This window comes from Cebidichthys violaceus, unplaced genomic scaffold (genome assembly GCF_023349555.1).
Source record: "Cebidichthys violaceus isolate CVI_PGR_0920_01 unplaced genomic scaffold, fCebVio1.0.p SCAF_7, whole genome shotgun sequence".
In the NCBI taxonomy this organism is placed as follows: Eukaryota; Metazoa; Chordata; class Actinopteri; order Perciformes; family Stichaeidae; genus Cebidichthys; species Cebidichthys violaceus.
This window is the reverse complement of record NW_027176927.1, coordinates 4,960,944-4,973,556: the sequence shown is the minus strand read 5'-3', so window position 1 is coordinate 4,973,556 and position 12,613 is coordinate 4,960,944. Positions and strand designations below refer to the sequence as shown.

Below are 12,613 nucleotides of genomic sequence, written 5' to 3'. Positions count from 1 at the left end.
GAGTGACTGCTGGTAAGTGGGATGACAGGAAGACAGACCGAGCCAAAACTCTTTTAGATCAACTGTTAACTGCAAAATCTCTTTTGCAGTTATAGTTCAGCAACATGCCTGCGCCACTGGGACAAAGGTTCAGTGGAAACAATGGCGATGGACTGAAAGGAAAGGGTGTAGTGGAGAGAGGAAATGTCTCATTGTGCTGCTTTGCTATGTGCAGTAAGAGTGCCAAAATCAGCATTTGGTCCTGTAGCTATACGGAAACACACACACAGCTTACTTCGCAGTGAGAGGGCAGGAAGGAAATGAGGAGAGACAGACACAGAGAAAGAGACAGAGAGAGAGAGAGAGAGAGAGAGAGAGAGAGAGAGAGAGAGAGAGAGAGAGAGAGAGAGAGAGAGAGAGAGAGAGCGAGAGACATGGAGGGGAAAACAGCAGATTAGGGTCACTGGGGTTTTCCACTGTGTAGGATTAGAAAAGACATGAGAAGTGGGTAAGGCAAGACTTAGAAGGGGAAACACATATGTAGTCACAGACCGTTCAGACAGCAGAAAAAGAGTAAAGATAGTCAGAATCGCAGAAAGGGTAAAGAGATTGCACCTTGAATGTTGCTCCTTGAGCTAAGATAATTAAATAGCTGTCATTTCAAAATGTTGTGAGCAGGTTTCAAGGAAGAGTGTAAAGAAAGATTGTCATTGTAGTCTTCTACTTAGATCTTTTACATACAGGTGGAGGACTGTAATCGAATGGGCAACAAATGGCTAATATGAATTGCACAAGTGAGGAGTACTCAAAAGATGGGAGATGCTGTGGTCGCTGTGCTGCAGGTCAGTCACCATCTTAAAGTCACTTATCTTAACTATCTTTTCTCGTTAGATGACAAACTTCTTTATAGAACTGTGTACCACAACACAGTATTTATTCAGCGTTCCAGCATTCCTCACACACTGTATTTGCATTACAGCCCGACATCAAATTCTTCTGTATACCTCTGTTTTCTCAACTCTCTCAGGACAGTACATGCTCGCCGAGTGTGATGCCACAAAGGCAACCAAGTGTGACGACTGTGGACGTGGTCGGTACACAGCCACAAAAAATCACTTGCCTAAATGTCACGTCTGCAAGGACTGCAGTTCCAGTAAGTCCCATGCACACATACAGTATTGTACACGCTCACACACACACATATTTCTTCTGTACTGCAAACACAAACAGTTCCTTCCTCTTCTCCCCCTTGCTGTCTTTGTATATAGAGTATAGATTTTTTCTTTGTGTGAACAGCATCACATCCACTTTTTTTTAACATCTTCCTCTTTTCCATTTTGTTCTCATTAAACCTCTAAACTACCAGTGGGGTCAGTAGTTACGCAACTTGCTGTGTAGCCAATCTTTTACATTTTGAAACATACAAGAATGTCAGGCTGAAATGAAAAACTTTGATTTAAATATTTCACTCAGTGTTAACATCACATAGTTTCAGTGAAGAGCTGGAACAAGCTTAGAAATTAAAATATGATCCTGTCAGTGTGGAGTAGGTTTATTTTTTCAACCTTGAAAGTAATAACCCTATACACTTCTAATTTAACCACGTTACTGGGTGGAGTCTCACATATTGTCTTTGCTCTAACTCTGGTACAAATCAGCAGTACAGGCAGCTGTAAAACCTGGGTGTCAAATGAGAATGTAACTGGAAAGAAATTGTGATCTTCAAAAAGTTAAACCCAACTATTGAGAAGAACCTGAAATAATTATTCAAGTTCAGTTCTGTTAACTCATATTTCCAAAGGCAGTGGGCTTACTGTTTCAAGTTGAACCAGTTTAAAATGTTGAACCAGCCTAAAATGTTTTACAGCATGGAATGAAAAATGGAAACAGTTTGTTAAAAATTAAACATTGTCATTCATTCTCAAGACAAGTCCAGTCAATTTGATTTAAGTTGCCTAAAATTACAAGTCTGTATCAGAGGACCATCTTTCCCATGGATGGATAACTGAATGGGGCCCTGTGAAACGACTGTAAAGCAACTATAAAATGATTTATTTATTTTTTAAAACAACTACAGAAACACCAAACAACTAGAGCAATGTTTGTCTCATTGTTTTTGAGGCTGTTTTGTCTCTTCTAATGTCTTGCTTCTCTGTGGGGGGCCTTTTACGTGTCTGTTGCAAGAGACATGTTGTCTCATAGTCTGCCTATACTCTTTCCCAGTGGTGGAAAGTAACTTTGTGAATTTACTCAAGTACTGTACTTCAAGTACAAGTACCTCAAAATTGGCATTCCATTTTATGCTACCTTAAACTTCTACACTACTATACTTTTTACTCCACTATTAATTAGACAACAGTAGTTGCTTTGCAGATTATTAATACAAAGTATAAATAACTAATCAATTATCATATATTGCAGTGGATTAAGCTACCCAGCAGTACAAAAAGTAGCTGAAATTTGCCCCAGCTTTGGCAGCTGCAACGTTAGTGATGCTGACACATAATGCATCCCTAATTATAATCCAGTAATAGAATATTATTCTAAAATGTGCCATTTTGCATAAATAGTACATATATTTCTGGTACTTTAGGTATAATTTAATGCCAATACTTTTGCTTAAGTAACATTTTGAATGCAGGACTTGTGCTTGTAATACAGTATTATTACATTGTGACATTGCTACTTTTACTTAAAGTAAAAGTATGGAGTATATCTTCTACCACTGCTCTATCCTTAACAGGGACCAAATGTTTACACACAAAGAAACAAAAATGGGAGAGACCTCAGTAGCAGCAACAGAAGACTGACCCCTCCTGTCTTTCTTTGACTCTTTCAGATAACAATCACAGAAAAGTAAAGGACTGTACAGCTCAAGAGGATACGGTGTGCGGGTGTATGCCGGGTTTCTACTGTAACAATGATGACTGTGAACACTGTCTGCAAGGGACCCAATGCCCTTTGGGTGAAGGGGTCAAGGTTCAAGGTAAGCTTCCATTGTAAAATGCAAATTAAATGATCATGCAGTACAGCAAGCATTCACACCTTACAAAACACAGTACAAAATGGCAACTGAAAAAATCTGTTCCTTTTTGCAGCCACTCGCACTAATGACACAATCTGTGCTCCGTGTCGAGACGGAACCTACAGCAACGTAACAGATATCCACTCGGCCTGTCAAACACATACCAGGTCAGATTGCGGCTTTTTTATTTTATTTTTTTTAAGCTAAAGGATGTCGATGTATGTAATGTGATGGAATACGTGCATCATTTATTAGTCATCCATTGAGTCAGAGCAGATATGAAAAATGTTGTTTGGGTTGACATTATCAGTCTACAAACCCGAAACATACACATCACATCTTCTGTGACTATATTTCCTCCACTCTGTAGGAACTTTTTCTTGAGCTTCTCTGGAGCTTTTACATGTTCCATTCAGTAGGTTGTACAGGGACAAACATAAAATATTCCCTGTGGCCCCCCTCCAAAAAAAACCCAAAAACTACTTCTCCCAGGCCTCCATATCCTCTCCATGGACTTCCTCCATTTCAGATGTTTATGTGTTTTCCCTCCCAATAAGTTCACTATTAAAAAGGTATGATGTATGTCATAATGACATTTTTTAGTAAATTCCTGAGATTAACTTCCCTTGGAAAATGTCCTTAAATTTACCAGAAATGTACCAACCCTTTGCAACCCTAGTTATAGATACACTACACATTATGTGGATACAAACTTATTTGGGTTTGTATGTTGTTTTCAGATGTGACAACATCGGAAGAGAGTTGAAAACTCCAGGAACCCAAACAACTGACGCCATCTGTGGCAACTTCAAATTTCGTAGGTCTCCATTTTAACATTAAGGCTGTTTTTACAAATGTGTATGATCTCTTTAGATCTTATATCTATATCTTATAAATCACAACTTGTCACAAAAAAAATTCACAAAAATAACTTGTGCAAGTATGCTCTTATCCTGCGTGACTGAGTGAGTTGCTGTTGACCTTCAGTTCCTATTTGTCATATGACCAAATGAGAGGAAGTAGAAGTTGCACAGATGCGAAAATCATTCCTAACGAAGAGAGTAATGTAAGCCACTTGTTGCAGTTAGTACGTGTCTGACAGGAGATGGGGGTGATTCTGTCGGGACTGGCTATAAACCACCTTATGAGAATAGACATTAAAGCAGACGTTATCGATATTTTTACAACAAAAATGTATCAAATGACAATGAGAAAACAATAAATGACAATGTTAAAAGGGATCTATTGAGCTTTATAGCGACTCATGAGTATCAACGCCTTGTTCCCGGTCGCAATTTTACTCTTTTGGTTCACTCTCACGGCTGTCATGGTGGCATTTCTGGCCAAAACAGGCAGCTTTGAAAACCCACCAAGAGGTAGTGACTAAACTGGCAGACTTAGTCGAGCATTTAGTAGATATAGAGCCAGATATTTCCCTAAGGCTTCTCTAGAACAGAGACAAAACAAAACTAAATCAAAGCTAAAAAGAGAGTGAATACTGGACCTACGTTCACCAAGCGGCCAGAAACATGACGGCAAATGAATGATAATGTTGCTCCATAAATAATGTATGTTATAAGCACCTGTTTGCTAAAACATTTGCCATATCATCAACATAAAATGTAATTTGTCACAACTCGTTCTGCTGCCCCTAGTGGCACAACAAATTGTTGTAGGTTTAAGGAAAAGAGTCAAGTTTGAGTGAATGCTGTGAGTGACAAAACACAGAATATTAAGTGTGGAACTGTGCCATGGCATACCAATGTAGGAGTGGAGGGATGTGAGGGAATTAGTCGGGGTTGAAGCCAAAACAGGATGCAGTGCTCTGAAGAAACAGGACAGGTAAAAGGGGACTGTTTTAAGATGCTGCCATGTTGCTAGCTTGGCTAAAATGAACGGATGTTGTGGCCCTGCTAAGCTTTCTTCAATGGACTTTACAGAAATAGATCAAAAAGATAAATAACAAATATTGTCATTGGATTTAGTCATTTTTTTGAGACATCAGAGACATTTTGATTAAAGTTTGTCCTTAATCAGTTAAAAAACCAAACATACTTTACATAACGTATGCAACGTTTTCATACTTGTGATATCAGTGACTGACTGAAAAAGTTTACTCAGTTTAATCCAGTCATAAAATAAGTGAAACAAACCAAGTAAACATTAAATACCAATATAACTTCTGCTACTACAAGATCTAACAGGTGGAACATTTACCTGTGACACTGTTGTACCTGGAAACAAAACGTTTTAATAAGAAAAATTTAAAAATCTGTTCCAGCCACAGGTGCTGAGGAGACAACGGTAACACTCACTTATTTATGATTGATGAGTAGTAGGTAAAGCATTAATAGTTCATAATACACTATAATGTAGTTGTAAGCAGAAGTAAGCACATGTGTAAGTGTTTATTAATGTAATTTTATTATAACTATGTCTCTGGTGTATACAAAAACATAACTTTATAGTATTAGATGTGTATGTTAATCACATTAATACAGTTTTAAACCCACATGCATATAAGTAGTTAATAAATGCTTTATAACATACTGAAAGTAATGTGTAATCATACAGCTATCTTACGTGTTATCAAGCATTTATCAATAGTTTGTACATTAGATATGGATGCTTCATGATGAGAGTTATAATTGCTGACAAATACATTAGTAAACACTTAGAAATGTATATAACTAAATAATCTCACCATACAACTACATTATGGTGTATTATAGTGTGTTATAAACCACTTACGTGTTTACATACTGCTTATAAATGTTGATAATAATTACTAATAAGTGTATGTCTTGGCATCATTCTTGTGTGATCATAAATTACCAACACCGGCGTGAAATAGAAATTAAATAGAAATGAAGTCCTTTTCATAGCCACAGTCATTTCATTCATACCTTACAATATTATTAATGACGAATCGAGGGGGGTATTCAGTAGTCACACACTCCCTCTTTACTTCCCAGAAGAGACGTTACAGTGTGCAATCAGGAGGAAGACCTCATTAAAATGTATTTAGGTCTCTCTAAAATCCCCTTTTTCTGTTTATCAGACTGTCCCTGGATATTACCCACAGCCTTGTGGTCAGGACTCTTGTTGACCGCACTCATCCTGTTTGGTCTCATCTGCTGGAGGGCAAAACGCAAATCATACGAAGCAGGTGTGTACAACGTGTAACATGCGTAGGTGCGCTTCATCATTGTTTTTCACACACTTTGGTTAAAGTCTTCCCGAAGAGTCAACAAATGCCCACACAGTGGTAATACACGCACAACTGTGAGACACCACTTACTTTGTGTATAGTGTACAGTTGAAGGTCACTGCTTATGTCTGTCACAAATACCTCCTCAGTGTTTCCTTTAAAGCCAATCTATCGTTAAAATCTGAGTTAGGTTAAATTTACATACCTGTTTTTTTTATATTAATTGAAATAAATTAGTGTGGTCTAGAATTAATTTATGCAAAAAGAAGTGTAACAAAAGAAGAAATGTAATGACCCAGAAAGGTTAAGTATGAAGCTGTTTAACGTGATGCTAAAGAAGCTCGGCGAGCATGACAAACTGAATGAGAAAACCACATCCTGTACATATTCAGCCTGACACAATTATTTGGTATAATGTGACGCACATTTCATAGGCATCAACTCATACAGAGAAACAGTACCTACGCATGTGGTACAGTCTCAGGACTGATTGTTTTGACTGACGTTCAGTTGTATTTCATTGACATTTACTGTATTTCCAGTGAAGCAATGTGCCAATACTGGAAATTACATACAAAATTAAATTAAACCGAGAAAAGGTTGGGTTTCACAACTAGTTTGAAACTCCAGTATGCAGTTTACATAATAGAGTAGTGCAGGGATGGAGTATTTTCGAAGGCCAACCTCGAAAGTTAGCACTGTACTGGTTCCCTTGACAAAAAGCCAATGGGATATTTCCAATGGATTTTGGATTATTGCAGAAAATAAGATACATTTTAACACATGGACACTAGACAAGACAGATAATGATACTGGGCCATTACCACGCCATGATGCTGCATTGACAAGTTTTATATCAACAGTTAATGATTTTTTTTCATCTTCAAAACTTCACACCATTTGTAACTGCTGTGAGTCAAGTCTCTTTTTTTTTCCACAGAGAAAAAGAAAACTAAGATTTCTTTACAACACCCTTTCAAGTCTACAGGAGGTGAGTGTTTCAGATACATATGAAAAGTAGCAATTAAATATGGAGTCACACTGATCTGTGGTGAATTTGAATTTTACAGTGTATTAATGTATGATTGAAGACATATAAATAACTTTTCCTACAAAGTTCAGATACTTACAGGGATCACACTTCACATTTCAATGACTATTGGTGCTACAGAAAGGAGTATCAGATTTTGAGAGATTATAGTGCCCCCTATGGGCCGATCATACACACATTTTGTCTTGAATAACCAGTACTATGTTCCAAATTAGACAAACGAAAACAGTAGATATTAACTGTGGCATTAATACTGATTGAGCTTATCTTTGGCCCTATATGTGACAGACGACTCCAGTGTTGCTGTTTCTCTGGTCGAAATGGTCCTAGCAGCACCGGTCACTCAGCTGGAGCTGTCTTTACCGTTCACAGAGCTCAACGGTCACTGCCAAGAGAGCTGCGAGGTGGAAAGCGACGTGGAAAGCTGTAAATTACCACTTTTCAACCCAGGTGCTGAATCCTTGTACACTGCTGCATGCACGCACGTGCACACACCCACACACACACACACGTTTTACACTATTAAATAATAAAAGTGTTCATGTGTTGGCCTTTTATTTAACTGTCTTTATAAGAGACAGTTGAGAGATGACAGAAAATGTGAGAGATAGTTAGGGTATGACCATACAGTCAATGCGTATGACATGGAACAAAAGTCCCCAGTCGTAGTTCATATTTCCCACACAGTTGTACACAGACGATACCGTCATTCAACTGAGCACATACCTGTTATCCTCAAGGTGCTGCTTTACTGCTGTTTGTAGGCACTGTCAGTTTGGGTATCCATGTTTGCATTGCTGCCTACCATGCTCATTTAAAGCACATTTTTAAGACTGACCTTACATTGTAGAGTAATGATAAATGAAAGCTTATGATTTTGATGTCATGCATTAATCCAAACTACTTTAACTTCTAATCTACCCAGTACTACTAGAACCACACTTTCTTTGTCGCCACTGTACACATAAAATTATGTAGGCAGCAGCATTTAGGAAAACACTTCCAAAAACCTGCACATCAGTCATGTGTGGTTTCAGAATGTTACTTTTTTTCTTCCAGTTGTCGCTCTTTGTAGTCGTCTGCTGCCATTGTTACAATATATTTCTGAGAAGAACTAATTAAGAAAATGTACAGATTGGTGAGAAACCTGAATAAAAGTGGAGAAACATAGGAATGCAGAGGCTTCGATGAATATGAAAATGATGTGAATCATCAACTGTGGCCATCCCAGTCACTATATATCAACACCTTTAATAGACAGCGCTCTAACTCATCATGAAAACACCAACAGGGGGCATTTCTTTTGGTCGATGTTGTGTTCAACCCACTATCAAAGACACTTTTTCTTTTAAATTGTTAACAACCTGGATATTAGAATGAAAAAATATATATTCCCTTTTCCAGCCAAGTTCATAATAACTTTCCATTCTCATAAAAGCTTTCAGCCCCATTAAGATGGCCATCAATCACATAAAGAGCAAAGCATGTTCGATGTAACATTACTTTGAAGGATGGTCACTCTGAACATTGATTTTTTTATTCATTATCCTCCTCAGATGATAACGCCGTCAGTTGCGACACACAAGAACGAGTGGACAGCAGCCTTCCTATAACCCCACTGAAGGCTTCAGTTTCATTCACTGAATCCAACCACATCAATGGGAGTGCCGGATTCTGCACTGGAAACTTCCTCAGGACCTACTCAGAGCCACAGGAGGACGAGTGGTGTGGGACATAATCAAGTAAATATTGTTGCAACCGTACAATGATGGAGCTCAGAGTCCCTCTCCGGCTTAGGGATGCTGCAACTAGTTTTCAAACCTTAAACTGGACCTATTTATTTTTTAAAAACAGAAGACGGTTTCTCTCTTTCTGAAGAGTTTAAGGTGGCTGACGGTTTGCTGCCCCCTGCAGGACTTTAACTAGAAGTTCAGCTTAAGTGATATTTCTGTGACGCATTTACAATGAACAAAAACATTCTTTTAAAATCCCTGTGCAGCTCTGTTGCCTGGTGTAGCCAAAAGAAATTAAAAACACATCAGTGAGCCACATTGTTGAAGTGGGTAATGTGTTACTTCATCACCATGAACATTGGCACTGTAGCTTATGCTGCTGCTGTGAATATGAATTGTTGATGTTTATTATTCCACAGCAGAAAATAGCCCCCTACAAATGCTCTATTTAGTCCTGTTAGTAACTTATTGCTTAAAACTACAGTGTCCAGCCGCTTCAGAGAAGTACTGAGCCCTTTTTTAGGTTAAACTAAATATTTGTTGGCAAGTCCCAAGTGTTTTTTTATTATTTTTTTTAATTACACCTTCCTACAGACAAATAGGATTGGGGCTGAGTGCCACAGGGTGTTGCGAGACCGATCTACCTATAGGTGGTCTTTTCATGGGATTCGTTTAACTAGTTCCTGGCTTAACCTTTATTGTAAATGGTGTGTTATGTAATTATAATTTAAAGAATATCTAATTAAACTTATACTGTTCAAACCTCAGACACTGATTCCGGTACAGAATTGTAATCTTGCCATCTTTTAAAGTATACTGTAATACAAATTCTGACCATTGAATTTCATTATTTGTAAACTATAAAACTTTTAAAATGTGCAAATGCAAGACACATACACACACACACACACACACACACACACACACACACACACACACACACACACACACCTAACATTTAAAACTTGGAGCATGGTGTGATGAATTAAAGATGCAGCAGTGATGCCTGATGGATGAATGATTTGTTTATAACATTGTGAAGATAGATAGTGCAATATAAGGAAGTAGGTTGGGAATGTTTACACAAGTCGTTCTGCTCAGCTGCTCTCTTTTCAGTTAGTACCATCAGACAGTTAAGATGTACATGTACATTTCAGTATTTTAAAGGGATATTCAGTCTTATTGTGACATTTCAAAATAATGTTGATTAGAATTTTAAAAGACTACAAACATTATTCAGACTTGTACCGAGTCCTTAACTAGATTCTACTAAGAATAAATTTGCATAAAACATATTTGCAGTTACTTCAAACAGCCTTCTTGAAGACTTGCTTGGCAACGATGCCTTGAACTCTCATCTCCTGCAGAGAGGAAAAGACCACATGGGGTGGGGGGGGGGGGAAGGGGGGTGTAAATGAATTGTAAGACAGTGTATCACATATTTTACTCTCCTTTGATGTGACACACAAACCTGGGATTGTATCCAAAATACAATCCCATCCCCACCCCCCTCCTTCTTTGACCCTGTAATCCGTCTCCCATTCAATCACCATCCACTTATCTCCTCCTTTGACACCCCCCCCCCCCCCTTCCTCCACCAGCTCCCCCTCATCCTCACTCACTCTTCATTATGCTCTCGCTTGTCCCCTCTCCTGCTTTGTGTAACCTTTAAAATCCACCATTTTAGAACCTAATCCTCGCTGGCATTTCTTTCCCAATTCACTCCTAAATATAAAACAACACAACGCTTTGTCCCAGCTGCAACACAGTTATTAGAAATCCTGCGAGAGCTATTTAGTGAGAAACTAGCGATTGTTTGAAATCTTAATCAGCATTGACGGATTATCTGTAAGCTTCAACTCTTTCACAACCAGAACGAGAAGAAACACTCCTCTGTCTTGGTTCTGAGTTATTGTAGCACTTTATAAAGACATGCATTCAAGAGTCTTCTGCCTCTTTTGTGTTTGCCTTCCTTTGTAGGCTCCTAATTTCCCCCACCTCAGGCATGTAACAAGCCCTACAAACCTTTTTCTTCCCACAAAGACAGAAGCAGTGCAGTGCAACGGAATAAGGAAATGATGACTTCCAAACCCTGTATTATTTGCATGTTTAGCATATCAATTTGATCTTTTCCCTTTAGTTTCCTCATTTATTTTCCCCCTTTCTCTCCATCCCTATACATCCTTACCAAATGCAGCATGTCACCCTCCAGCCAGTGTGTCCAGCCTCGTCCTTCCTTCTCGCCTCGCTGTTCACAAATCAGATTGTCTCCTTCCCAGCTCACTGTAGTCTGCATGAAGACAGACATGTTGTGTTACTGCGTGCAATTAGTATGTAAAGCAGCTCACATGAGTCTTTGTTCATTGCAAAAGGGTGACTGTTTCTATCTTTTTTTTGTACACTGTAATGGGTGTGGAACCTCAACTGTTGTACAAAAACACAGCAGTATAGGTGGGTTGACTTTCGGCAGAGATTCCAACACACAAAGCAAACTTGTATAACAAGTTATGATACTGTTTATCTATTATATCGGGAAGCCCATCTACATGTCCGAACAAGTCCATATCTATATTCAGATTAACAACACACACCTGACAAGTACGACCGTCCACTGGTCCCAAGTCTTCGGTGAATTCTTTTCCGATAGTAAAATCCATCATGAAGTTCTTGAAGGTGGTGAGAGTGCGGATCTTCATGGACCCTGTGGCCGGGTCATGGACGATCTCCTTTGAGGGCCTCAACAAACACACAATCTTCCTCAGGGCAAAATTAATATCTGAGAGAAGATGATTAATAATAGGATTAATATAACATGAGCTATACTTTATTGTTCCTTTATCAAAAGGGGAGCTTTGTCTTGTCACAGAGTGAATACAACCCTATGTGTGTGTGTGGGGGGAGGGGGGTCTGGGGTCATGAAAAGGACAAGGTGGGGATTTAATTTCACTAATGTACAGCTGCAAATGAAGATGATCCACATTATGAAATCATTGATGAAAACGATTAACTCAAAGCATCAAATCAATAAAAGTACACAAGTATCAAAATAAAGGGGCAACAAAAGTCTGAACGTGTTTAATAAATAAAAATGATTTGTTTTAGGGCGTTACAGCTGTGTGAAAACTGTCAAAGTCTTACCTAAAGCTGCGAGGTAGGAGTCCATATTTTCCTGCTCCACCATATGAAACGTCCCGGAATAATTAGGTTTAGACATTTTGTTCCCTCCAAAACTCCAGACGAGCAGAAATGTCTACTTTTCCTCCTCCTTGCTTTGTCTTTTCTTTTCTTCTCGAGTCAAGTCTGCACCCCAGAGCAGATCTGTTGACACCTTGTTTGATATCAGTGTCACTTACGCAACGTTTCTGGACAACGCCTGGCTTTTTGACGCGTAAAATGAGACCGTTGCACAGTGTTTCTGTCTTCAGTCAACGTCCTCTCGGGTGGAGACTTGCGCTGAATTTATGAAATCGTTAGCAGTCAGCTGTGACTCACTGAGGCTGGGAGTTTTTCTGCAGGACCACGTTCAGGGGGAGGTTCACTCATGTAACGCTGTACTCAGAGGGTTCAGTTCAGAGGCGGTGCTTCGGATCCCTAAAACATGTGGTGGGTGGAGT

The 12,613-nt window shown here is 38.9% G+C and overlaps 2 protein-coding genes across 3 annotated transcripts; one reads left to right on the top strand and one right to left on the bottom strand.

Moving 5' to 3' along the window:
• Positions 1-48: 48 nt before the first annotated feature.
• On the top strand, positions 49-9,766 carry LOC137890924 (tumor necrosis factor receptor superfamily member 5). Of its 2 annotated transcripts, none has more exons than XM_068735284.1 (10): positions 49-579; positions 708-821; positions 1,007-1,132; positions 2,819-2,965; positions 3,078-3,171; positions 3,745-3,821; positions 6,066-6,173; positions 7,156-7,206; positions 7,555-7,716; positions 8,823-9,766. In XM_068735284.1, the coding sequence occupies exons 2-10, from the start codon at positions 752-754 to the stop codon at positions 9,002-9,004; spliced, it is 1,017 nt and encodes a 338-aa protein (XP_068591385.1). In that variant the 5' UTR covers positions 49-579; positions 708-751; the 3' UTR covers positions 9,005-9,766. The 2 variants fall into 2 exon arrangements, with proteins under 2 accessions (XP_068591385.1, XP_068591386.1); XM_068735285.1 differs by having other exon boundaries at positions 696-821.
• A 243-nt stretch (positions 9,767-10,009) lies between these two features.
• Positions 10,010-12,538, bottom strand: rbp5 (retinol binding protein 1a, cellular). The gene is made up of 4 exons (XM_068735287.1): positions 12,138-12,538; positions 11,591-11,775; positions 11,188-11,289; positions 10,010-10,360 (listed from the first exon to the last, which is right to left on the bottom strand). The coding sequence occupies exons 1-4, from the start codon at positions 12,211-12,213 to the stop codon at positions 10,307-10,309; spliced, it is 417 nt and encodes a 138-aa protein (XP_068591388.1). The 5' UTR covers positions 12,214-12,538; the 3' UTR covers positions 10,010-10,306.
• Positions 12,539-12,613: the final 75 nt, after the last annotated feature.